This window comes from Carassius gibelio, chromosome B5 (assembly GCF_023724105.1).
Source record: "Carassius gibelio isolate Cgi1373 ecotype wild population from Czech Republic chromosome B5, carGib1.2-hapl.c, whole genome shotgun sequence".
Taxonomy (NCBI): domain Eukaryota; kingdom Metazoa; phylum Chordata; class Actinopteri; order Cypriniformes; family Cyprinidae; genus Carassius; species Carassius gibelio.
The window spans coordinates 22,680,962-22,707,950 of NC_068400.1; the positions used below are offsets into that span (position 1 = coordinate 22,680,962).

At 38.3% G+C, this 26,989-nt stretch overlaps 2 protein-coding genes and 1 non-coding gene across 3 annotated transcripts; all 3 read left to right on the forward strand.

Annotated features, from left to right (window-relative positions):
- The first annotated feature begins 103 nt into the window (after positions 1–103).
- Positions 104–16,803, forward strand: LOC127958012 (3-methyl-2-oxobutanoate dehydrogenase [lipoamide] kinase, mitochondrial). Its single transcript, XM_052556791.1, has 11 exons — positions 104–494; positions 1,952–2,020; positions 2,399–2,509; positions 4,100–4,147; positions 5,035–5,154; positions 5,292–5,390; positions 6,243–6,316; positions 7,555–7,683; positions 13,296–13,385; positions 14,829–14,984; positions 15,448–16,803. The coding sequence occupies exons 1-11, from the start codon at positions 264–266 to the stop codon at positions 15,590–15,592; spliced, it is 1,272 nt and encodes a 423-aa protein (XP_052412751.1). The 5' UTR covers positions 104–263; the 3' UTR covers positions 15,593–16,803.
- Positions 16,804–18,053: 1,250 nt separating this feature from the next.
- Positions 18,054–23,901, forward strand: LOC127957014 (protein orai-2). The gene is made up of 4 exons (XM_052555346.1): positions 18,054–18,232; positions 20,230–20,260; positions 20,772–21,007; positions 21,707–23,901. Exons 2-4 carry the CDS (start codon positions 20,239–20,241, stop codon positions 22,256–22,258), a joined length of 810 nt encoding a protein of 269 aa, XP_052411306.1. The 5' UTR covers positions 18,054–18,232; positions 20,230–20,238; the 3' UTR covers positions 22,259–23,901.
- A 1,243-nt stretch (positions 23,902–25,144) lies between these two features.
- Positions 25,145–25,245, forward strand: LOC127958930 (Z30 small nucleolar RNA). Its single transcript, XR_008154183.1, has one exon. It is a non-coding gene; the product is annotated as a Z30 small nucleolar RNA (small nucleolar RNA).
- Positions 25,246–26,989: the final 1,744 nt, after the last annotated feature.

Genomic DNA, 26,989 nt, shown 5'->3' on the forward strand with positions numbered 1-26,989 from the left:
GTCGTGACTCATTGGCTTTTAGTTGCTGCTGAGGTCGTGATGACCCACAAGCCCCGCCTCCTCTGCTCAATGATTGGCTGTACATGAGGGTCTTCAGATAAAACACCAGAAGACACGGCTATTTCCACATCTAGCGTCGATATGATGCCAGAGTCGTGCTTTTGTGCAAGAATGAACTCGCTCTATTGGATGGCGAGGTAGACGGATTTTTAAGCTACAGCCAGGGGATTGAATTTTGTTATTTACGTTATCAAAGAGTAAAAATGCACGGTCGTGTGACAGGCCAGGCCATGGAGCTGCTGGGCAGCGGCGCCTGCAGGATCAGCGTGAGCAGGCTCTTTCTGTCCACACCGGCCAAAGCAGCCGCTCCGCTCGGAGACAGGAGATTTCGCTCGACATCGTCCATGTCCAGTCACACGGAGCTGGCTCGAGAGCGCTCCAAAACCGTTACGTCTTTCTACAACCAGTCTGCCATCGACGCATCTGCAGAGAAGGTCAGTCACCGTTTCCCGAGAAGTTTCCATCAAGTGCTGTCTCTCTAAGTTACCCCCGCGATGTAGTAGTCCAAACGCCGTGGTCTCCAATCCATCCATCCGTCCATCATGGTTTGGATGGCCTAAAGATCCCACTCTTGTGGGTTAACGTTACTCGAGTTTTCACGACCCTCAACTAACGTTACCGTTTTTACGTTAACTAGTCTCAAATGTTTCAGTGATCCAAGGGTAATTTAGTATTTACTGCCACGTCCGGTGAAATGCCATTTAACGTTAGCTCTTTAGCAGCTAATAACCTCTATGATAAAAAAACCCTCTATCGCAAAACCTAAACCGCACAAAAACGAAATACAGTGGGCCCCCAAAATAACTGATCTTTTCAAATTTTCATCGCATTAAATTAAGCATCAACTTCACTTTCTGAGTCATTTTCCCCATATACCAGCTAGTGGATGTATGGCATCAGTGCACTAAAGAGAAAGTTAGTTGCTTTGTTTGCCATCTGAGCAAAATGAATCTTAATAGTAAGATTATTATTATTTTGTAGTGAATGCTTAAGCTGTGTGTTGATGGCTGATATCTTCAGTCAAGGCAGATAAACATCTAGCATATTATGTGTCAGCAGTTAAATAGCCACAAGCCATGGGTCACACCAAGGGCAGAATGCTTTATAAATGTGCCAATCAATTGGGAAATGCATTTTATTTCAAACTCTTTCAAACGTGCAAATAAAGATCTGTCATGCTGGTGTGCACTGTATCCTTATGTAACCTGTCCTACTTTGAGCGGCTCACTGGGGACCGTGTTCATGACTCAATCAAACCCAATTTGATCCCCACTCTGCCACTGCTGCTTTTGTACTAAAATGTTCATTATGAATATTTCCTTAATTTAGACAAAAAGGAATGATCAACTCCGACATTGTGATTCTGGCATAATTTACCTTCATGCATTTACATTAACCCTGTAACCCTTAAATGGCTTTTATAGTGGGATATAGTGAGGCTTATATTTCATTTTATTTGCCAAAAAGCTGGATGAAATTCTCCTAAATGGCAATTAATTTATATATTTTTAACAGCATTGCAGACTGTATATCTCTCAATGATATGTCAAAGTAAGATGATGTTTTCTGATCAAGTCTCATTTATTCTTTCATGTGGTTAAAACACAAGAACCAGTGGTGTTTTACATTGTTAACCTTGTGAATTGGAAATAGTAAATATAGATTTGACCTTTGCTGCATACACAGGCCTATTAATAAATGTAACTGTACCCATGAATCATATTAATCAGATACAGATATAGCTGGATTCTATCAAACTAAATGGAATAGGTAAAAATTCTTTAACTTTTCCAAAAACAGGCTGAAACCTTGATTAATAGACTATTCACGTGAGTGAACACTTTTATAGTTCAAGTATATGCTATTTTTAACAGTACTGTTCTCTTCACAGCCTTCTGTCAGACTGACACCAGCCACTATGCTGTATGCAGGGAAGTCTCCTGATGGACATCATATCCTGGTAATTACACACTCCTGTCCTCCGTCCTGCATTTATCCCAACCCACAGTGGAGCCGGTTTTCTAAAAACTAGTCGTTTGTCAGTACATAAACTGTGCTTTGTGTCTGTTTAGCATCATTATGTTGATTTGTCATGGGATACATCTTATTAAATTTTTTTGGGTGGTGGTATTATGATACATTTATGGTGTTAAATGGTAATAATGTAATTTATTGATATATGTAACATTCTACATAATTAACATTTTCACATACAGTACCATGGTATAAACATGGTACCAGGTCCATAAAGACCTTTGTACTTGGCATTGGAGAAATGGTCATTATGAGAGTTAATATTGAGCTCTAATGAAGCTGTGTGTGATTTGATTTAATGCAGAGCAGTGCCAAGTATCTACACAAAGAGCTGCCTGTCCGTATCGCCCATCGCATCAAGGGCTTCCGCAGCCTGCCCTTCATCATCGGCTGCAACCCAACCATTCTCCAAGTGGTAAGTTCCCCTACGTCTCTGTGGGTTTCTCTTGTTGTGGTGGGTAGTTTTACTGTCTCCTTTTACAAGTTAGTTTGTTGGAGAAGCTTCCCCCTTGATACTCTCGGAGGGGATATTAGGGCATGAGGAGCTGGGGTTCAGACAGAGAACTGAACTGAACATGTTCAATTCAATGCCAGTCTTCTCAAACCCCTGCAGTGATGTCCTGCTGAATCCCTCAAGCAGAGTCCTGGAATTGATTTTTGATGGACAGAAAAAGGGCTTTGTCAATACAAGCATGGGTTATATTTAGTGCAGAAAAAGCACCATACCTTTTCTATTCTTATCTCATAAAAGTACTCTACTGTTCTTGTTTGGTGTCAGTAAGTTGCATTATGAAAAATGACAGTAAAGACGTTTATCATGTTCAAAATATTTATAATACACCTTATTAATCAAAGAATGCTGAAAAACAAGATTCTTTACTCAATAGTAAGTTTACTTTCCTCAAAAGTTAAGCAGCATTACTATATTCAGCTGTGATTAATTCTGGTTGATTTCTGAAGGACTTTGTGACCCTCAGGACGATGGTGAACCGTTATTTTAAATCCTAATACTATTTTACATTAATTTAAAAGTTTTTACTGGATGCTTGATTTAATAAATGCAGTCTACTTTCAATAAAGTTAAAAAAGCCCACATTTTATGATATCCTGGCCTCCTTGAGTTGTTCATCTCTATAAAACAAAAACATAAATAACTAAAATGAACATTGCAGGCAATTCTCGCTTTCATGGTCCACTAACAGACAAACCAAGTAATAAACAGAAAGAGGAAACGGGTTCCCTCCCCTTTCTCCTCCTTGTTTACTTCCTTCAGCAAGTCCTCCTCCTTCTGTGAACTTTTACCTACATCTGCCCCAGAAGAGACTCTCGTCTATAGCTTGTTTTGTTTTGTGAGTTCAGAGGTGTTCGGAACAACGGAGTCTGCAGAATAAAACAAAAAATGCTGACTTTCAAAATTTGTTTATTAAACAGTGTTTTTTTTATTATTTATTATTATTTTTTAATAATGTATCTGAACATCTTCAAGTCAAATATCATCTTAATCTACAATAGCATTTAAATGTTTGGGGTTAGTCATACCCTTATTCAGCAAGCTTGCATCAAATGATCCAAAAGTAACAGTAAAGATATCCAGAATGTTACAAAAATAGTTTTAAATGTTTCCATCATGTTTATCAATGCAATCTGATCCATTTCAACACTGACCATGATAAAGATTAAGAAAGACGGAACGAAAAAGTGTGTGTATATATTAATACAATAGAATTATTTATTATTTGCAGTGTATCATAGAAAGTGAAAATCGGCTAAAAGTCCGTTGCTTTCTCCATTCAAGGTCATTCAACATTCAGCACGTTTCTGTGTTTCACTCCTTCTTAATTTGTTCCTCGAATCAATAGAAGAATGTAAGCCATGTGCTTCTAGAGGGTTGGTGAGGGGCCAGGAATGGGATTCGGAGAATGCTGGGAACACCAGCTCTAGGAACTGCACCACTGCACATTTGTTACCCATATATTGTACTCAGTCCATCTCTCTCTCTCCACAGCACGAGCTTTATATCAGGGCCTACCACATGCTGAGCGACTTCCCAGCTGTAAGTGCAAGATGACCAAACCTCCACATACAGTATGAGTTCATACACAGCCTAGTCAACTGTTGACCAGCTTGCAGATTTCCATAATTAATTCTGTAACCTGAGAGGCCTGTGAGTGTAGTGTACTGACTGAGCCGCTGTAGAAGATGGTGTGGAGGTATGACTTCTCACCAGTCAAACAGAAGTCTTTGTTGACTGACTGACTATGTAAAATGCTGGCTCTTGAATAAATGTGAGTTCAAATGAAAAATACTCATTTTGCACAATATCTGCTTACTGAAAATATGAGACAACTTGAAGGTTACCTCATTCGGTTACGTTTGTCTTTCCCACATTTAGAGTAACCGTAAAGTCATCCAAACTATGAAATGACACAAGTGTACACTAACTGTGCACTACAAAAGTGTTTTTGAAAGGTGTCTCGTATGCTTATTAAATCTACATTTATTTGATCAAAAACACTGTAATATTGTCTAAATCTAATATTGTAGTAGTGTAATTCTATTGTTCTATGTATTTACATTTTTGTCTGAAATGTATTTTCCTGTCCATCCATCTTTTTGGAGTTCTTTGTAAGAAGATTTGAAGTCACGTTTTATATTTCAAGCATATCAAGTGGAACGTTTACATCACAAGGTTGTAAAGATAACAAGAAACAAATTCATTAATATGTATCAAAAGCGTTTTCTGTTAACGTAAATTGATCCATGTATTTGTTTGGTAACAAGTCACATAGTAAGGGAAAAGAAGAGTTAAGATATGATAATTACTCATTTAGATTTTATAATTTTAACTATGACCGTAAATTGTCTGTTACGTATGAAAGTTAACAATTCATATAATTTTGCTAACCTAACCAATATTATTTTGCAAACCTTTATCTTCAGATAAAAGACCAGGAGACTGAGGCTCGCTATAGCAAACTTGTAAAACAGCTTCTTGATGATCACACAGATGTTGTCACCATGTTAGCTGAAGGATTCAGGGAATGTCGTAAGCACATAACGGTAAAGTTCACTATCAGCACAATAATCTTACTATAGCGTCTTTCTGCAAGGTGCGTATTATACTTTTGGTTTTGTGATCTGTGACTCAGACCTAGTTCTTTCTTTCTTTCATTATTTGTTGCATTCTGTTTGTTCAGGACGAGACTCTGGTTCGTAATTTCTTGGACACAACGTTGACGTCTCGTCTGGGCATACGCATGCTGGCCACACACCACATTGCCCTGCACGAGGATAATGTATGTCCCTAGCTTAATATTTTAGCACTACCACCATTTCTTACAGCATTAGGGTCATTTCCAGCAATTAGCGATGGACCTTAATTTTTTCTTACTGCATTCGATAAGTTTAGATTCAAGATTATTATTATTATTATTCGTCACATACAGAATTATATAGAGCACATATAACCAGCAGTGAAATGTGCTATGTACAGTAAATAAAACCATATTAGGAAGATCTCCAGTTCTTCTTTAATATACCCATGAGCACATGGACATCACAGCAGTCCAGTGACGTAAGTGTCTCCTACAGGCAGCCAAGTGGACCACCAATATTTTCACATGAGCCACATGCATAGACTAAATATACAAGTGCAGACCCCCACCCACATCTGCTGTCAAATTACAAAGAGCCCTGTTACAACATACAATATGTTTGCTTGCTTGTGCACTCACTTGAGAGCTGTAATGCTTCAGGACAGGAAGCACATTTTCCAGTTGGTTGCTGTAATTTAATCGCCAATAAAAGAAGGTTGATTTATTCAGACTGAGCTACTGGAATAAATAAAGAGTAGGAATTGTCATGTTCAGCTTTAACAAACTGAATATGTGCTTTGTGATGCTATTGATGTTAATTGTAAAATTTCGAAAAGGTAATAAAGAATCAAACTAGTACAGACTGAGTCAAAAATGAGATTGATTCAGCTCCTGAAAAACATCCGAGCTGAACTATGAAAGACTCAAAAGCAGTACAAATGATATCTCTTCCAGCTGGCACAGTTATTGCATTCATATGACCCAGCATTAATACTGATGCTTGCTTACTGTGTGATTTTGTTACTTGACATGTTGTTCTTTGCTCTATCTCAGCCTGACTTTGTAGGCATTATATGCCGCCGCCTGTCCCCTAAAAAGATCATCGAGAAGTGGGTTGATTTTGCTCGGTGAGTGTGCCGTCCTTTTAACTTCCTTCTGTTTGCCATCTGCCTGCATCCTGTTGTCTGTTTCCATATGTGAGTGCTTAAGACACAAGGACTATTTTAAGAGGTTATTGAGCTGTTTTGTTCTGTTATCAGCACAGTCAGCTACATTTACAGCAGCATGTGTGTGTGTTTGTGTGTGCTCTGTTTGCCCAAGGAAAGGGTCAAAGCCCAATTCTCATTTGTGATTTACCAAGATGAGTGTTAAAGGTCACTGTTTAACTACTGTCTAACATTTGCTGTGTGAGCAAAACATGTATTTACTACTTCTTCATGAGTTTAATGTGTCAACAGTCCAGGTTTGTAGATTTGGATGATGTACACTAACATTTTTGAACTTTTTGCTTCTGTTGTGAATTTATAGAGCCATCATTTCTTGCTATTATTCTGAAATGTCAGACTTTGTTGAAAAGCATCAGGATACAATGCAGGTTTTGTGCCGTACGCAGTCAGCGGTGTTGCTAAAGCCTCATACACCTGCACCGTCACTTTTAGTTTACTTCACTTTTCCAATCAGCCACTCATCCCTTCAGCCTACAAATGGACAAATTATCTCTGCATTCTCATTCTGATCTGAGAGATCAGTTTCTCCTTCTCAATACGAAGCTGACTTTCAACCTAAAGTCTTCTGCCCAATAATAGTATGTTTGTTTTGGTTTTGTGTGGCTTTCATGTGGATTGATCTGAAATAATGATTGATTAGTTGTTACAATCCTAAAAACCGTTCTCTGTGGTCTTACGCAAGTTTGCATTAGTCTCGTCTCATGAGAGTCTGACTGTGAATATACTGCGTCAGCAGAGCTGTCCTGTTCCTCTTCACAGTTTCATGATCAAAGCCTTCCCACAAAGACCAGACAGAGACCACCTTTTTCTGGCTGTAAATGAAACGGTCTCTTTAATTAGTGTCAAATTATTTGAAAAATGGCTTTAGATTAAATGAAATGCTCAAGACGGCAATTAATTTACCAGTGCTTGCGTAACATGGTGAAGCAGAACCAGTAGCATGTGCTTCATTTTCTATGTATGCAATTTTGTGTTTATTTCTGTATAATGCTAGTGTTTTGACCAGTTTATTTGATGTTTCTCATGATCACAAAATAATCTCATTTTGAAGACTTATGTTTAAATTTGGAAATAAATTGCTAATGTGCTAAATTTCATTAAAAGACTTGTAATGTTCTTGATCTCCTCTGTTCCCTCAGACGGCTCTGTGAGCATCAGTACGGGAACTCTCCACGGGTTCGCATTAATGGCCATGTGGCGGCCCGCTTTCCCTTCATTCCACTGCCGCTGGACTATATCCTGCCTGAGCTGCTAAAGAACGCCATGAGGTAACATTCCTGTCACATATAGGTCAATGTGACACACACGAGTCGACACACCTCTCGTTCTACTATGCTATCTGAACTATCTAATCCTGTTGTGACAGTCAGATTTGCTTTATTTTTACTGTGGTGAGTGTTGTTTTAGCAGCTGCTTACATGGACAATATTGAACTTTTACCGGTATAATACAGTGGTATGTGTTGCTCCATGAACTACGACCAAAAATATATGTCTGAGCTAGGGATGTCAATTTTCGATCATTTACAGTATTGTTCAAAATAATAGCAGTACAATGTGACTAACCAGAATAATCAAGGTTTTTCGTATATTTTTTTATTGCTACGTGGCAAACAAGTTACCAGTAGGTTCAGTAGATTCTCAGAAAACAAATGAGACCCAGCATTCATGATATGCACGCTCTTAAGGCTGTGCAATTGGGCAATTAGTTGAATTAGTTGAAAGGGATGTGTTCAAAAAAATAGCAGTGTGGCATTCAATCACTGAGGTCATCAATTTTGTGAAGAAACAGGTGTGAATCAGGTGGCCCCTATTTAAGGATGAAGCCAACACTTGTTGAACATGCATTTGAAAGCTGAGGAAAATGGGTCGTTCAAGACATTGTTCAGAAGAACAGCGTACTTTGATTAAAAAGTTGATTAGAGAGGGGAAAACCTATAAAGAGGTGCAAAAAATGATAGGCTGTTCAGCTAAAATGATCTCCAATGCCTTAAAATGGAGAGCAAAACCAGAGAGACGTGGAAGAAAATGGAAGACAACCATCAAAATGGATAGAAGAATAACCAGAATGGCAAAGGCTCAGCCAATGATCACCTCCAGGATGATCAAAGACAGTCTGGAGTTACCTGTAAGTACTGTGACAGTTAGAAGACGTCTGTGTGAAGCTAATCTATTTTCAAGAATCCCCCGCAAAGTCCCTCTGTTAAAAAAAAGGCATGTGCAGAAGAGGTTACAATTTGCCAAAGAACACATCAACTGGCCTAAAGAGAAATGGAGGAACATTTTGTGGACTGATGAGAGTAAAATTGTTCTTTTTGGGTCCAAGGGCCACAGGCAGTTTGTGAGACGACCCCCAAACTCTGAATTCAAGCCACAGTACACAGTGAAGACAGTGAAGCATGGAGGTGCAAGCATCATGATATGGGCATGTTTCTCCTACTATGGTGTTGGGCCTATTTATCGCATACCAGGGATCATGGATCAGTTTGCATATGTTAAAATACTTGAAGAGGTCATGTTGCCCTATGCTGAAGAGGACATGCCCAAAAAAGACAATGACCCAAAACACACTAGTAAACGGGCAAAGTCTTGGTTCCAAACCAACAAAATTAATGTTATGGAGTGGCCAGCCCAATCTCCAGACCTTAATCCAATTGAGAACTTGTGGGGTGATATCAAAAATGCTGTTTCTGAAGCAAAACCAAGAAATGTGAATGAATTGTGGAATGTTGTTAAAGAATCATGGAGTGGAATAACAGCTGAGAGGTGCCACAAGTTGGTTGACTCCATGCCACACAGATGTCAAGCAGTTTTAAAAAACTGTGGTCATACAACTAAATATTAGTTTAGTGATTCACAGGATTGCTAAATCCCAGAAAAAAAAAATGTTTGTACCAAATAGTTTTGAGTTTGTACAGTCAAAGGTAGACACTGCTATTTTTTTGAACACCCAATTGCACAGCCTTAAGAGCGTGCATATCATGAATGCTGGGTCTTGTTTGTTTTCTGACAATCTACTGAACCTACTGGTAACTTGTTTGCCACTTAGCAATAAAAAATATACTAAAAACCTTGATTATTCTGGTTAGTCACATTGTACTGCTATTATTTTGAACAAAACTGTACATGATCAATCGTCATTTAAATTAGCAATCAATTAATCGATGAATCATTAACCTTAATGCTGCAAAATGCGTCTATTGCAGCCATGCAGTCACCGGCATGACAGGATTTTCCCACTCAAACATTTTTTTCAAGTTTCATTAGTTTGAATAAAATGCTAGCAGCAGGATAATGAAATGAACGGATGTGATTATGATCATTTGATAAAATGAATAGAACATGCCATACATCTGAGATAATTTTACTGACCATTGAAAGCACCTCTTTAAATGGTTTCCTGGTGCTCGTTGTTGTATTATAAAACACAATTGCAATGTTTTTTTCCATTTTATGACCAGTACTTAGTTTGATCCTGCTGGATCCTGTTTCGGAAAATGGCGGATTTTGAATTTTTGTGTCCTGGTAAGCCTACATGTTTTTTAAAGATCCGTCATTTACAGTGCATTAGATCGTGACTGAGCCAGCATGGGTTCGGCTAGATTTGGAGGTTATTGATCACGTCTTATTCAGCACAAATCCAAATGTTTCCATATTTGCAGTGTATTTGAATGTTAAACTATTATTTATAATGTAAACTACTAGTCTTGTACTTTACACTCATTCGCATACAAACAGAAAATATCATCCTCTTCACATGAGCAAAAACGTCCTTGGAATAACCGCAGACTGGATCGGTATACTACAGTCTTATTTAAACTGCCCAGTGTAAACTCTTATATGTTTGGTTGACTGTATTTTATTTTGATAATGAAAGACTGCGATGTAAGTTTGAATTGAATTTTTCATTTTTCATCAATTCCTTTAAGGTCCCATTTTTCATGAATTAAGAATTCGATTTATTAATTTGTTCCCTCAATTCAGTTAAATCATGGGTTAAGGAACAAAATTGATGAAACATGAACAGTTGTCACAAATTAATAAGTCGTAGGAACAAATTAACATTTTATAAGAATGTCCTGTGTCCCGCAGCCCTGCAAAGCACACGATATGAAATAATTATCTGATGAAATGACTTAGCTACTACATTTCTATTGCGTTCCATGTTGAAGAACTTTGTGTTGTTTCTATTTATTGTAATTTTAAAGTTTAAATCACATTGAAAGCCTAATTTGTACATTATGAATGAATGATGATGCATTTATATACGGTCTCCGTCACTCACAGCCGCTCGCATGTGTTTTACACCGGAGCTGCATGCAGCCCAACATTAAATAGGTTAACCGACCATTGACAGCTTTAATCGATTGCATCTCTTATCGACAATTAATCAATCATCAATTAATCGTTGACATCCCTAGTCTGAGCAATTTCTCCTGTCTGTCAGTGCATGATGGGGTTATTGTAGTGTAACCGTGTGTTAACACTATAGCCTTGGGTGAAACGCCAGGAAAAAAAAGTCATTTACATTTCAGACATGTTATGCAAGAAGCCTGGAATGGAATTTGAGTTTGGAACTTTTCCTGCTTGTACAGGATTGCTGGCCATTCAATCGGACACAGTTATGGCAAGCATGGGTCATTGTGACCCAGCCATCAGATGCACAAGTTATGAAATGCCAAAAGCATTTCAGCTAAAAAGAGACACAATATAGTGCCAGATATAATAGTGAGGAAAAAAATCTAACGTGGAGCTCCTTCACCGTTTAGAGACTCATAAGTCAAAGTGAAATAATGTTAATTCTGAAAAGGGTTTAATGAAAAATGTTCAGGTTATTTGAAAGGTTTGCATAAAACATCTATCTTTATTTATTATATCCAACTTATTTTAAAGCAAAGAATTTTGAAATGGCTTCGTTGGTAATGATTATTTTAGCTGGTTATTTTTCTGTTACTATGTTAACAGACCTCCTAAACGTCTTTTAGCTTGCTTAGACATGCATAACTGTCACAGTTCCTGATATTTCTTTACCTGCTGGATGATAAAATCAGTACAAGTATCTCATGGACTTGAGAATAGGCCATATTTTGTCTTTTGACCAATAAGCAGCTACAAAACAGTGACTTAACAACTGCCCAGAATACTGACTTGCCCATATAACATATTTTAGAAAAACCCCAAAATCTGTGGACAGTCCTATGAGGTCTTTATAATTGTATCCATAAGAAAGCTGAAATTCCTGTTCTGGGACCGGTCCAAGTATTCTCTCTCTATCTCTCTGTCTGTCTGTATGTCTGTAGGTCTGTCTGTCTGTCTAAGTAACAATCGTATAAGGTCACCCACACAAGTTCAATGGTATCCAATGCCAAGTTCAATGGTATCAGTTCAGTGGCAAACTATCCAAAACAATCTCTACGCCTCTCAATATAATGCAGTGTGCTGAAAACCAAAGTTTTTTTTATTTTTTTATATGGATCGCCATACAATGCAGGAGGATGTAGGTCTGTAGTTATTATACAGAATTAGAAACAGACAATGTTGTCTGTTCTTTTTTCAAAAGGAATGTTCTTGGATTCAACTCAATCAACAGCAACTGTTGTCGCCTATGGCAAAACAATGATTCTGACTCGTTCTTCTGCTTTTAAAAAAGAACAAATCATGTTTACTTCATAATGACAGCCTTGCATTGGGATAAATATTTTGACAAATTAAAAAAAAAAAAATTAAACTTTGTGTGGTAACTTAAGACAAATGGGATTAAATTGTTGACCAACCCTGTCTGTGCAAGTTATCATGACTAAAATAGACCGCTAAACTCTTAACTTTCAAATAAAGGGTGAAACCAGAATGTTTAGATGCTCTTCATCTGTTAAAGTACAACCACCATGAACATGGGCAGAGAAATATAATTTTTCAGTAAGGATAAAGAACGTTAACCCTTGGCTCAAATACCTCCAAAGCCCTGTATTGAGCTTGTGGTACAAATTGAGAGACATGTTTCTGGTCTGGACTCTTCTTCAGGCAGTCACGAGAGAACGGCATGTTCTTGGCAGAAGAGCAAGTCACAGTTGCTTTACTGAGAGTGACCCAAGGCACAGACTGTGGTAGTCCTCACATCCCTCATTCTTTTGATTTCTGGTAGGGACCGTGGCAGCTGAAGAACTTATGATTGGTGGAAGTTTATGACTTCACAATTTTTCTTATGAATATTGTTTAGTTTTTTTTTTTAGTTTTTTTCAAATATGTTAATATGAACTAATATTACTCTGGACAGTGATGTACTGATCTGGCCTGTAGTAGTTTTATACATATATACATAAATCCAAGTGCTCAATGAGAATTAACAATTTTAGGGCCAGTTACTAAGCCGTGTAAAACTTGAGATCACAATCCCATAAAAGCACAGATTGAAATGGTTAATTCTGTTAGTGATTAAGTGACAATGCATGAATTAAAGAACACATGCATTGCATTTATGAACCAGTGTAATCTAAATCTTGACAATAGTTTAATGCTAAAAGAGGGCATGCACTAGTGCAAACTCTATGTAAGTATGGCTCTAAGTGTTCAAATAAGAGTATTTGTCCTATCTTTATGGCAGTAGATGTATATTAGCACTGTATACTAGCATATATATCATAATACCCACAAAGGAAATGAACTTTATGCTCAAGACCTGAAGATGCTTCCAGTGTCTTAGATAAATCCCTGTCACATGCACTTTCCTTGCTCACAAAACTTTATATCATGTTTCTCAATCAGAGGAGAAATGAGAGCTTTTACAGTTATTTCAGGCCGCCCTTCCAAGTTTTCATCATGAGTTTTTTATGATCAGATGTTCATAAAGATTGCTCATGAATAGATTCTTTTGTGTTCTTCAGGGCCACAATGGAGAGTCACTTGGAGACTCCTTACAATGTGCCTGATGTCGTGGTAACAATCGCCAACAATGACACAGACTTTGTCATAAGGTGAGTCTGTAAGCTAACGCTATTGAAAAATCACACCTGCATGATAATACATTGTATGACTTTACATAAAACATTTGAGTTGCCAACTGACCATTCACACTGAAACCGATTTGAATTGGTTTTCAAATACAATACAATACAAATATAAAAAATCTAAATCATGCTGAGTTTTCATGTGGCTGGAGCACGAAATTTAAAGAGAGCCAAGTCAGATCTCTTGGAAAAACAGTCTGAATGAATACATGGCTTTTAGGTGTGGTTGGTCAGCTTTAAACTCAGCAGAATGCTTTTTCCTGGAAATTGTGTAGAGTTTAGTTTGCAGATATTTGAGCTCTCATCATGTGGAGTGCTGCTGTGTTTATAGCCAGGTCCATTATCCCACTGTGCACAATCAGCAGTCTGGTTAAAGGGGTCATATGATGCGGTTTCAATTTTTCCTTACTCTTTGGAGTGTTTCAAGCTCTTGGTGCATGAAAAAGATCTGTGAAGTTGCAAAGACTTAAGTCTCAAATCCAAAGAGATATTCTTTATATAAAAGTTAACATTTGTCCACACCCTCCTAAAACGTCTCGTTCTAACACGCTCCCACGTCTACCTCACCATGTGGGGTGATTTGCGTAACGCCGCCCAGATGTTCATGCAAAGAAAGCGTACCTTTTATTCCCGTTGTAGTGTTGTTGCCACAGCAGCCACCATGTTGTATAGATGCTGCGTATGTATGGTTGTAAAAGCGAAACTACTTTGTTTGGCCTTCCAAAAGAGGACACGACTAGAAATTATGTTTATATCAAGATTATAATGGGTTTTATGTTTATGTCTCGTCGCTCCTGCTGGACAGGGCATCACAGTATGGTGAGGGGCGTAACATTTGTCACACACTTGAGGTATTCGGCCAATCACAACGCACTGGATAGCAGACCAATCAGAGCACACCTCGCTTTTCAGAACAATGAGCTTTGTAAAAATCAACCCGTTTCAGAATGCTGGGCATAGAGATGAAACAATAATGTACATTATGTGGAAAATAATGTCTTTTTTATACCTTTAAACCACATAAACATTTTATTACATCAAATCATGTTCTCTTTAGAAGCATCATATGACCCCTTTAAAACCTCTTTCCACACTTAGCATATTTACTCATGGACCATGTGTATTTTACCATAAACTTATGGAAAGCGTGTATCTCCATGTCTGTATTGACTAGTTTCAGTGGTGTTTGGTGGATGTCTGAGGTGATGATGCAAAGTCCTCTCGGTTTTTGGTCCAATGTAAATTCATGCTATATTTGATGTTTACACCATTTTTAGAAGGTTAAAGGTTTATGAAACATAATCGTTCACCTTAGTTTCAAAAGGAAAAGTTATGTTGTTGTATTTAAATCTGTGTATGCACACTACCATAAAAGTTTCAACTGTGATTACAGTGCGTTTTACTTTCCAGGATCTCAGACCGTGGTGGTGGCATTCCTCACAGCATTTTGGATCAGGTGATGGATTACCACTTCAGCACAGCTGAACAGAGCGCACAGGATCCACGCATGAACAACCTTTTCAACAACATTACCAACAGCGGTCCCCAGTCTGGACCAATGCATGGGTAAGAGGAGCTCGACTGATGTGAAAAAGAGCACAAGCTCTGCTTCAAACGATTTGGTGCTAAAGTTGGGTTTTTATGTAAATTATTGATGGACTTTATTCAGTTATAACATGCTTTTCACCTCTTCAAGAGTAAATACTTGTCCACATGCAGCAGCTGACTTGGCAGATTCTGTGCATTCTTGCGAGATCAGTATCGTAGCTAAAGTGGTCTGCACTACTGATCCAGATTTAACCAGTTCGATCTGGATCTGTAAGTGTAAAGTGTTAACGGCAGCTCTCCTCACTATGAGCAGTCTTAAATTTTTTATTAAATTAATATTTTTTTCTGCTTAGAATAGTTTGTAATTTTGGCACAGTTTAAGGTTCATTTTTTTGAGGATTTGGATAAATTAGGATGCGCTGTGGTGATCTGTAATGGGATTGAAAAACATCTCTGTGATGCCACTTGTTTTCTCCTCCAGGTTTGGCTTTGGCCTGCCTACATCTCGGGCTTACGCCGAATACTTGGGCGGTTCCTTGGCCATCCAGTCGATGCAGGGCATTGGCACAGACGTCTACCTGCGTCTCCGGCACATTGATGGCAAAGGAGAGAGCTTCAGAGTTTGATGTCATGGTCTGTTCATCGAGCTTTTGGTCATTTTCTGTGCTGAAGATTTTAAAGCTCGAAGTCGAACCAAAACCAGGATGTTCAACAGTTGTCTTTTCACACATATTACTGCATCAGAATTACATTTTGGATCGTGTTTTCTGCAGATTATGGGTGTCGTGCTTGCAATTCGCACTGCCTTGCATTTGTATAGTGCACTGTGATTTCTGTAAAACTTTCAGCCTTAAGATTACCAAGTGATTTCAAGATTAAAATCAAATGTGTTATCAGTGGGACGAGTCCTTACACTCCAGACGCCTGCAGAAGATGCTCTCCAGACAGACATATCCTGCTTTTCTTCAGACATATGAGTGAATTTTGAACTCTTCGAAGATTGTTCACACTCCAGTGGTGAACACAAATCATCTATGAACTCTGAATAGAGACTGACTGCCTTACAAAAAAAGAAAAATGTTGTCATTCTTGATTTTGACACTTCAAATGAACCACATGAGCTTAAAAGTTTGTTGTAGATTTCATGCTTGAAGTTGTTTGTAAAAAAGCCTCTTTGGGGTTATAACACAGTGTAGAATTCTCTCTCTCCAGCAAACTCATGTTTGAATGGATGTTTAAACTCTGCCCACCTGTACATGTGGTCTTTTGATCATTGTTTAGCCAACTGATTTGAGAAAGGGAGACCATGAAGTTTGTTTACCTGAATGCATTTGAAATTTACCCCAAATGACAAAAGTTCTATTGAAATACCAATTGAACTGCTGAAGCTCACATTTCACATACACCGTAGAAGTAAACCGTAAAAGTTTGTCTTGTCATGTTGTGCCTGTGGTTTCTTTTCTCTCCCTTTGAAACGATTTTCAAGAAAAGGAGCCTTCGTGTGTTTTCTGCTCATCGTCTGTTCTGTAGAGCTGCAGATGTGTTGCCCCAGTTTGCCCTCTACTGGTGGAATCTGAGTATTAACAATACGGATGTACTGATGGTTTAGTGACGAATGATGTACAGGAGGGTTTGGATTATTTAGAAGGACTAACACGCACATATTAAGATGTTCCTTTGTTTATATAAAAGGACAAATTGTGGCAAGATGCACCCAGAATGATCTCAAGGAAGGTTTCATTATATTGTATTTTGTTTTCTTTTTGATGTCAAGTTTGCATTACATAGACGCCAAATACGCATAATTTTTTAGGCATTATAAAATTCTGGATGAGAACATTTGTGTCTTTTTCTTGGTTTCCTTCATTTTCTTTATGTTGTTTGTTGGTTTTAAATTAATGCACTGGCACTGTTCGTATTGTGGCATTTTCTGGTTGTTTCTGGCCTCTCTGTGAGGGGTGGCGAGCTCCGGTCCTGAAGAGCTGCTGTCCTAATTAAAACTCACCTGCCTCGAGCTTTCTAGTAACCCTTCGGACCTTGATGAGCTAGTTCAGGGGTGTTTGATTAGGGTTGAAGCGAAACTCTCCAGGACCGACGTTCGCCACCCTTGGTCTTTGTTGAATAGGACGGAAACTGACTTCATCTACCTTAAAGATTCAAGCTAGTTGAAAGAAAAGTTTTAGCATAATGTGCTTAGAGATGCCACATTGTATTTGTGATTTGATATTTTGTATGCGGCACAATTTAATTTAATTTAAATGCATATACTTATACTTTTTGAGCTACTATAGCCTGTTTTTTATTAATCTAATTATAGATTCACTTTCCCAGCTCTAGACCCCATAGGTCTAGACTAGAGTGTGAACAGCAAAGGAAGGAGAAAGGGGCCTGGTGCACGTATTAAACTGGACAATCAGAGGACGATTTCTGCCTGTCACTCATTTTGATTTCGGGTTGGTTGACATGTCTGGGGAAAATCCCGCCTTTATTAAATAAATAAACGTTAATTATAATCGTAAATTCTGACGTCACGCGATGCATTCAAAGAGCGTAGGGGAGATCACGTGACAACTACAGAAGCCTGATTAATTTCCGCGAACCGATTCTTTCGAATTGTTCCATTCAAGAACCGGTTCAAACAACTGATTCACTGATTATTTATCTCAACACGTATTTACATTTCGACATGGTCCCTGACATCCTTGCGTGGCATATTACTTGTTTTAAACTAACATTAATATCTCGCTGTTTATTGTTTTCCTATTACATTTTTGAACTAATGGTATTTCATGTAGGCTTTTTAGTTCTTGCAGCCAAGCTTTGGCGCATGAAGTTCTATGGAACCTAAATATAAGTTGAATTTACATTAAATTAATCATCGATATTTATACTTTGGTTCTATGGGTTAATACAACTCAGTCAAAACATATTTGAAGTAGATTCTATTTCTGCATTCAGGCTCGTTGTGAGTCATCGCAGAAACGGTTTTAGTTCAGTGAATTGGTGACTCGAGAACCGCACTGAATACTGATTCAGTTCAAATGGTGAACGAACAAATAATGTCGAGTCGTGAACCGGTTTTGTTCAACCGATACATTGTAAAGATCCGATTCAAAAGGACGAATCGCTGGGGAATCGGAGATCGCATTCGCGCTAAATGGAAAAGCGAGTCCAGCTAGAGCTGTCAACGGTCATTTATCTCCCAAATCCAGTTTGTGTGTCGGCTCTCATGTGGATGTGAACACAGAAAGTGACTGGCAGCAAAGGTGAGTCGGATGCGAGCACAAAGATGATTTCAGTCAAGCTGTGCAGTTTGATCGCTGATGCTCTGATATATTGTGCTTGTGGTGGTTTGGAAGGGAAGTTGTGTGTGCCGAGAAACACATCTGTGGCCTGGCGTTCATTGTGCTCCGATTTATAAGTTAATTAGTGGACCTCACAGAAACACACTTTGTTTGGACGTATATCTTTGCACAGCGGCTGTTCACTAATAACCCTTTTCCTCTAGTTTTATTGTGGTCCCAAGCGTCTGACACGAGGGTAAAGTTAGTTTGACGGTCATTGGAGATATATATATATATTATTATTATTATTTTATTATTATTTTATTTTATTTTTTTATGTTTTGAGCCCAAACTGAATCATTCATAAATATATGCCCGTTACATTGCACAAGGTTTCGTTTCTAGGGGATTTTTAAAAAATTAATTAAACAACGTGTCATTATTATATAAAAACAATAATAAAATGTTTAGAAAAACATTCCTTATATTGCACAAAGCTCAATTTTTGGAAGAACCATTTTATTAATATAAATCCATTAAAAGCCAACACTATTTGATCTAAATGTATTAATAGGGCATTGTGCATTATAGGGAATAATATTCTGAATATTTTAACAGCTGGTTTAATACCTTTAGATCAAATAGTGATGTCCGCTAAAGGATTTTTATAATATTGCATACATTAAAAGTTGTACAATTATTATAAAACACATAAAATGGTAATTCCAAAAATGGAACTTTGTGCAATAACAGGGATGTTTTTCTGAACATTTTATTATTGGTTTTATATTATATTGACACGTAGTTAAATTGTTTAATTAATTTAAATGGTTCAGTTAAAAAAAAAAAATTCCCCTAGAAACGAAGGCTTGTGCAACTTAAAGGGCATATATTTATGACTATTCGTTTGGTCTCAAAACATAATGGGCCGCAAAGAGTTCAGTTGAATGAATGTCAAACTAACTTTACCACAATACGTCAGACTTGGAGCACATTTGCTGACTATTTCAATAACCAACACACCGCAGCTACATTCATCTGTAGAAATAACCACACGCTGTTGTAGGAATGTGTGGCTCCACTGTATGATCTGACTCGAGAAGAAGGTGCTATCTGAAATATTATGGAAAAACCATTGGTGAAGTGATGGTGTCAGACGGTAGAATCATTACCATAGTTATATATACCATGATATTCACATGTCTCTGTAAAAGTGAAATATATCAGCATTCTTCAGTTAGTTTGGTAAAAAAATATTATTCACCGTTCTATTTTTGATGATACAACTCATTCTGTGTATCACTTAGGAGGTTAGAAAGATTAATAGTCATCTTTTCTGTCTAGGCCATATCTAGGAACGCTGGGCCACTGATCATTTTTAAAATAACATGTAAAACAACTGAACTGAATTGTTTCCGCCTTCAACACGATTAGCTTCAGCCCTAGACTTGCATGAGGTTGATCGGAAAGGATATTTTTCTATTTTGTTATTTGACCAGGCTGTAGTAGAAAACAATGCAATACAGATGCTGATATGCTCTATATTTGCTTTCAGTACAGTTAAAAGCGAGTATGTCTGATGCAGATGTCTGTGAGGATGAAGATAATACTAGAGTTATTGTGTGAGCAGTCAGGGAAGAAAAAGAGATCAAGATCTGTTGTTGGGGTTTTAGTTTCGGTATTTGTGTCTGTGTGATAAGTCTGTGTGATGTTTAAAGTTGATTATTTTTATATATGAATTTATTGTTAAATATTTTAATTTAATACTTTTTATTTATATAATGATTTTAAAGAGTAACCATGTATTGTGAATGCATACAGCACCGCTGAGCCCAAGACTAGCAGGAAAAAAAGGGCTTCAGTTTAATTCATGCTATATTTTAGTATTTTATTTGTCTTTGTTAATCTTAGCATTTATTAATTCTAAATGTTAGTTGTAATTTGTAATTATTTAACATATTAACTTTCTGTTTAACCAGAGATGTGTGATGAAAGCAGAGCAAGGCCAAGGTATGTTTCACATTTTTAACTATATTTATATCACATTCTCACATAATTTAATTAATGATTAACCTATATATAAAATATAATATGCACTGCTTTATGTTATAAAAGAGTGAACATTATATTGCATGATATTATGTTTAATATCATACAATATCATATTGTATCAATATTGGGAAGTCGTGGCCTAATGGTTAGAGAGTCGGACTCCCAATCGAAAGGTTGTGAGTTCGAGTCCCGGGCTGGCAGGAATTGTAGGTGGGGGGAGTGCACATACAGTTCTCTCTCCACCTTCAATACCACGACTGAGGTGCCCTTGAGCAAGGCATCGAACCCCCAACTGCTCCCCGGGCGCCGCAGCATAAATGGCTGCCCACTGCTCCGGGTGTGTGTTCACAGTGTGTGTGTTCACTGCTGTGTGTGTGCACTTCGGATGGATTAAATGCAGAGCACAAATTCTGAGTATGGGTCACCATACTTGGCTGAATGTCACGTCACTTTACAAACTTATTCACAGTTACGATGAGCAGTGAGCTGAGTGTGCCAATGGGCTCCACCGCGCCCGGGGGCTCTGACCGGCTGCAGGATGGTGGTGGGATGGACTACAGGGATTGGGTTCGGGGCAGCTATCTGGAGCTGGTCACCTCCAACCACCACTCGGTCCAGGCTCTCTCATGGAGGAAACTCTACCTCAGCAGGGCCAAGCTCAAAGCCTCCAGCCGAACCTCAGCCCTGCTGTCTGGCTTTGCCATGGTGAGTATGAAAAGGATGGGAGCTATTAAATATATTTGACCCTTGTCATGGCCACACTCTTGTGTAGATTTTATTTCAGTCAATGTATCAGGAAGCTATTGCTAAACTTCATACAAAGGGTGTGGGTTGTAGAAATTCTTCGAAGCATGAGATGGTTTGGAGATAAGTTTGTCTTTGTCTGATGGAACTCTGTGTCTAACCACTTTTGGCCGAGACAGGGCATAACAGTGACCACCCACTTGACCGGAAGTATTTTTCATGTTCATTTTCTCCATAGGGACTGCAAACATTCTTCAGTAAAGAGTTATGAGTTATGAAACCTGCCAGTTCTGAGATTAATTGTAACATTACAAACCTTGATTTAAACCAGACAAAAGACTTTAGCTAGTTCAATTATTATAATATTAGCATTTTTATTATAGGATAGACCTGAGAATCTTTAGGTACGTGATTCATAGCTATTGACTGAAGTATAAAACAATTTTATTTTGTCTTTATTGTGACAGGACAGATCAGAATTGACAGGAAGCCAAGTGGGAGAGGAAAGGTCCTTGAGTCGGGATTCGAACACCTCCCCCCTTCCACTTCACTTCCTGTCTAAAATGCAGTCCTATACGAATAAAAGCCAAAAATGGCAAAACACGTTCTAGGTGACCATTAGCAGTGTTATTTTCTTGTTTCTCGTGTGGTTATGACCAGGTGGCCATGGTGGAGGTGGAGCTGGAGATGCAGTACAACTACCCCCCGCTCCTGCTCATTGCCTTCAGTGTGTGTACCACAGTGCTGGTGGCCGTCCACCTGTTCGCCCTCCTCATCAGCACCTGCATCCTGCCCAACGTGGAAGCTGTCAGCAACATCCACAATCTCAACTCCGTCTCCGAGTCTCCCCACGAGAGGATGCACCACTATATAGAGCTGGCCTGGTGCTTTTCCACCGCTCTGGGGATCCTTTTGTTCCTGGTAGAGGTGGTGCTCCTCTGCTGGATAAAGTTCTTGCCGGTTGACTCTGGGGCAGCCCTCAAGCAGAACTGCAGCTCTCCCGCGGTCCAGCCCTGCCACAGCGGCTGGCAGGCGGCTTTGGCCTCCACTATCATCATGGTGCCAGTCGGATTGATCTTTGTGGTGTTCACCATTCACTTCTACCGCTCGCTAGTGCGCCACAAAACAGAGCGGCACCATCAAGAGATCGAGGAGCTGCACAAAATCAAGGTGCAGCTGGACGGCCACGAGCGAGGCCTGCAGGTGGTGTGAGATCCAGGAATGCCCTTCATTTCGCGCAGTGTCCCGTTGCTTGACTCTTCAAGCTTACAAGCACATTTATTATTTTTATCGGTTTTCTTCTGCGACGAAATGCCTTGTTAGCTGGTGGGAGGATTTCTTGTGTAGAAACTGAGTAAATGTTTTACAGCAAAAAGCCGCACGTTTACAAGATTTCTACCGCAAGGGCTATTTATTTTGTATTTCTTTGGGCTGTAGGTCATTTGGACTTGATTTTGAGTGCCATTTTCCATGCCTCTAGATATAAAAAAACGCACATCACAGAGTGGCTTGCTTTGATATCGTTTGCTCTTTTCTCTTCCTTTTGCAGTGCCATCCTGGATCAATAGATAATGAGACCATATGAGTTGGTCTTGGATCCATTATGGATCACAGCTGCCAGAGTCACTTTAACTGCAGCTCCCAGCTTTTGTAATGTACATGCCTCTTTGAGCTTCAGTAGGAAGTGATAGTTCACTCAAAAATGAACATTGTCATCATCAGTCACCATCATGTTGTTTCTTTCCTTTGCACTGATAACGCTTTATGTGTGGGTGAGTAAATGACCGAATGTTCATTTCCCTTTAAGAAAACAACACAGATTGATGCACCCCGTATAGTTTGTCTGTGTTAGCAGTGGATCTTTAATACTGTAATCTTCCAGCCTGCAGAGGATTCATCTTCAATCTGTTACAGAAGTATCGCTCGTACTAGGTCTATATGTAGTGCAGTATTTTTAACTTGAGTGTGAAATCAAGACGCTTTAGCCAGACTCACTGCGTGCTTGTACTTCATCGAAGGTTTTGCATGTGTGATATAATGCACTGTCACTTGTCAAGCACAAAGGTGGAGTTTTTATCCATATTTCACACAAGGCCTATTGAATGTTATTCCTTTGAGCTACTAGAAGTTTACATTGTCGATGTCAGTAACTAGGGCCAGTGATGATTTGCTCCAACAAATGACTTTAATGGGCACAGGTAGTTATACTAAAAATACTTGAGGAAGACAAAAATGCTTTGCAGAGCTGAAACTGTTTAATGTGAACAAAGTTGGCAGTCCTGTCATCAAGCTCAAAATAATGTCAGTTTGAAGAAAACATTCCAGGGGGAAAAGGAAGTCGGACCAAATTTCTGCCTGCCTTAAATAATAAAACTGACAAAAGTGCACTTGTAGTATAGTCCGTGGAAATGATGTGTCTGGTTTGTTTTCAGAGTATGCAGACTGATTTCATCTGCTGTCTTTGTTTACTGCTTTATTTCATGCCTTAAGCATTTATTTAATAGTGTCATGAGTCAGTCCTGTAACCAGGCATAGTGAAGCACTATTCGATTCATTGCTCAGACAAGTGAACTTGAGCACAATCGTGTGTACACTGCTTGTGGGGGCTTTAAAAAGCACTTTTCTATTTGTGTATGTGTGGAAAAGTTCTGTTCATGTCATCTTCGATAGTTCTGTTGCATTGTGCCACACTATCAATAGATAAACGCATATATAGTGTAAACAGTTTTGTTTTGTTTTTGCATCTACATGTAGCCGACTATTATCCAAATGTTTTGTTGAGCATGTCCGTTCACTTTGTCTGTACTTGTGTTAATTTATGTCAAATAAACGCAAACTGTTTTGTTTACTTCAAATCTCTACTTATCATTTCTGTGTCCAGTGGACATTTGATATGCCTCTGTGATCCGTTCAAGAACGGACTGCTGTTTTCTATGTGACTTTCATATTATCATATTCACATTTCCAGAAATGGCTGTATGAATCAGCAGACAACCTTAAGAGGCTGAGTCATGAAAATGCTTGGGTCGCATACCACTCAAATCTTTCTGACTTATTAAAATTGTTAATTACTAGTACATCTTTGCATGTGAATGGTCAGGTTGCACAGCTGTGATTGGCAGACACACGTGAAGTGAGGCGACATGCTGGCAGAGAAAGACATTGCAAATGAGATTAAAGCAAGTATGTGTCTAGTTATGATGCAGAAAAAGTACTAAATGCACATTAAACTTTTAATGGTGAATTAAGTTATTCTATAGATGTATGCATTTGGAATAGCATATTTCTGCATTGCATTGTATGAATACTGTGCATTGTTTACAATTTTTCTACATTAAATGCATAACATATACTTTTTGCAAAATGTTAACTACAATGCTAAATTCTCAGCTTCTCCAAAGTGATGAATGCATTGGAAGTAATATCTGCCACAGAATATTAATTAGACTGCCAAGAGATAAGATGTTTTTACACTAGATTTTCACATTAGATTGCAGTGTACCTGCAGTTATCACTCCACACACAGCCAAACCTATGGAAACCCTCCTGAGCCTCATATTAAAATCCACATTCAATCCAGAGAGCTACAAAACAGATGTTTGATTAATTTAATGTGGGTTGATCTGTTAAAAAAGCACTCGTTTCTCATGTTGGACAGCAGCCTAACCTCTTTCGACCTCAGTGACATGAATTAACTGGAGAAGTGACCGATGATCCCTTGGGCTTGATTGGTAACTCAGGTGAAGCTGTGTTACGCCGCAGACTAATGATGATAAATGTCAACAAGTGTGCATAGGAGGCCTGGAGTGCCGACAAACTATAAAGGTTAAGGTAATTTCCTTGTTACTTGATCAGTCAATGACTTGACAAACTGTGGTTTTGTGTGAAGATGCTGTTGAAAAACCGGTTTCAAGCAGGTCTCCACAGTGTTTGAGGTGTTGGATCAAATTCACGTTTATTATACATAACCAAGCAAGTGTTTATTGACTTGTGACAGCTTTTGTATCAAAGTGTTTTGTGAGTTATTTAAACTCTGGTAGATGTTTAATGGTGAGTAATTCTGCTTAATTGTTGAAAAAGATCCTGTAAAGTTCCTGCAGCAATGATGAGTGAAAGAACTTAACTGACTTGGTATTGCTGCCCTTTGGCATCATTTGACCAAGATCTGATTGACTAAGTTTAATCTTCTCTCTGAGCTGCTGATGTCTCATGTTTGAGTTTGAGCAGAGAGCCAGTTTGCATTACTAATACTACAACGGTAGAAACCAAAGATCGTTTGTAACCATTTTGTGTTCTCTTAACTGGTGGCACATGTTTGGTAATGTTGCAGTTTTTCAGGGAGTGGTAACATAGGGCCAAGGAATTTTCCCAGACTGGGAACATGTGCTTGATTCTCAGATTGCATCTTTGCTTAAAATGTATCTAGTATTTGCTTTATTTCTGAGCTGATTGGATTTGGTTCAGCTCTATTGAAATATGCTTTTGGATCCAGAGTGACCTGTACCTGCTTGTTTAAACCAATTTACTTACTTGATTCAAATACAAAAACGGCTAAACCAACCAGCTTCACTGGAACATAAGCAGGTAGGGCCCTGCAGGCATGGGTTTTTTTTTTTTTTGTAGGTTAACCCAGAGTCCACCCCACCTAAACATATGCTATAAATGAAGTAAGCCACAGTTGCATGGAGTTAATGACTAAGCTTCCAACAACTCTTTCAGTTTAAGATGGATTTTCCTTAGAAGCTTGAGTTATACTAGTTTTGCAAGAGTGTGATTTTAAACACTGTGAAAATCAGCCTGTTGAGTAGATGTTTATCTGTTTTTATAATCATTTAAATATTTTGATTTATATCATCGAGATTTAATTTCCCAACTTCTCTAGTCTTATTTAACCACTTGTTAGCAACAGCCTTTTTCAAGACAAGTAGAATTACTAGTTAATGTCGTAAAGGGAAAACATGAAAGTATCCAGAGCTTGTAAACCACAGTCCTTATTTCAGACAATTAACCACAAACATATATGTATATAAAAAACATTAGACTTCAGGACAATGAAACCACAAGTGGTAAAGTGCAAACTCATTTCCTGGTTTTGACCTACAAAAAATACCTTCTCCATGCAGTGCTCAGTTACAGCAAAATCAACGTGCTTTTCCTCCATCTAATCAAACCAGTGTTGTAAGGAGCTCCGATATCCTTGTGCCGTTACAGATTTGATCATTTGGTTGACTTCTCAAAACTTCATCTCTGTTTCTTGCACAATTAATCTGCCAGTCAAGACTTCACATCAGTTTTCTCTTACGGTTTGAGGCGGTCAGAGGCCTCTCGGCATGCATGTTGGTCCATCCGTGTATTAGTCAGCTGTAAATTGCAGTGACAGGAGGCTTTATACATTTGCTGTCACTGAGCTACAACAGATGACAGAGTCAGAGCCTGTAAATTTGAGGATAAGCTCTGACTTGTTGCTATATATATAAAATGGCTGTATCTGAATGTAACTGTGTGAAAATAGCACCATATGAACTGAATTAAATGAATCAGCTGTCATCAGTATCATAGACATAACTGTCTGGGTTCAATCAATGTGGTTTGAATTATCATACAAAAAATTGATATAAGCTTATGATTAAAAGAAAATATAAAAATGTGCAAAATACATTTCAAACGATTCACCATTTTGTAAATGCATGTTAGATTAATTGACTGTGCTGTTTTAACGATATGTTGTAAGTGGACCATCTCTGACAATGTTCCTGGCAGGTAAAAATCTTAGTGAATTTTTTTAAGACCAGTTAAAGAAACTGTAAGAAATAAATTGAAGGGAATACATCGATTAGTTTTCTAAATGTAAGGGAGCACACACTCTGTTGTATTAGCAACACTTTAATTCAAAGACTGAGTTACAACAGATCTGTATTAACCTACTTTTGAATTAATAAAAAA

What these genes read in the sequence shown, in the direction of transcription:
- LOC127958012 (XM_052556791.1), top strand. Translation starts at nt 264, where the DNA reads ATGCACGGTCGTGTGACAGGCCAGGCCATGGAGCTGCTGGGCAGCGGC. An exon ending in CTGATGGACATCATATCCTG is followed by an intron (nt 2,021 to 2,398) that starts GTAATTACACAC and finishes GATTTAATGCAG; the next exon opens with AGCAGTGCCAAGTATCTACA. An exon ending in TTGCCCTGCACGAGGATAAT is followed by an intron (nt 5,391 to 6,242) that starts GTATGTCCCTAG and finishes GCTCTATCTCAG; the next exon opens with CCTGACTTTGTAGGCATTAT.
- LOC127957014 (XM_052555346.1), top strand. Translation starts at nt 20,239, where the DNA reads ATGAAAGCAGAGCAAGGCCAAG. An exon ending in GAAAGCAGAGCAAGGCCAAG is followed by an intron (nt 20,261 to 20,771) that starts GTATGTTTCACA and finishes ACTTATTCACAG; the next exon opens with TTACGATGAGCAGTGAGCTG. An exon ending in TGCTGTCTGGCTTTGCCATG is followed by an intron (nt 21,008 to 21,706) that starts GTGAGTATGAAA and finishes GGTTATGACCAG; the next exon opens with GTGGCCATGGTGGAGGTGGA.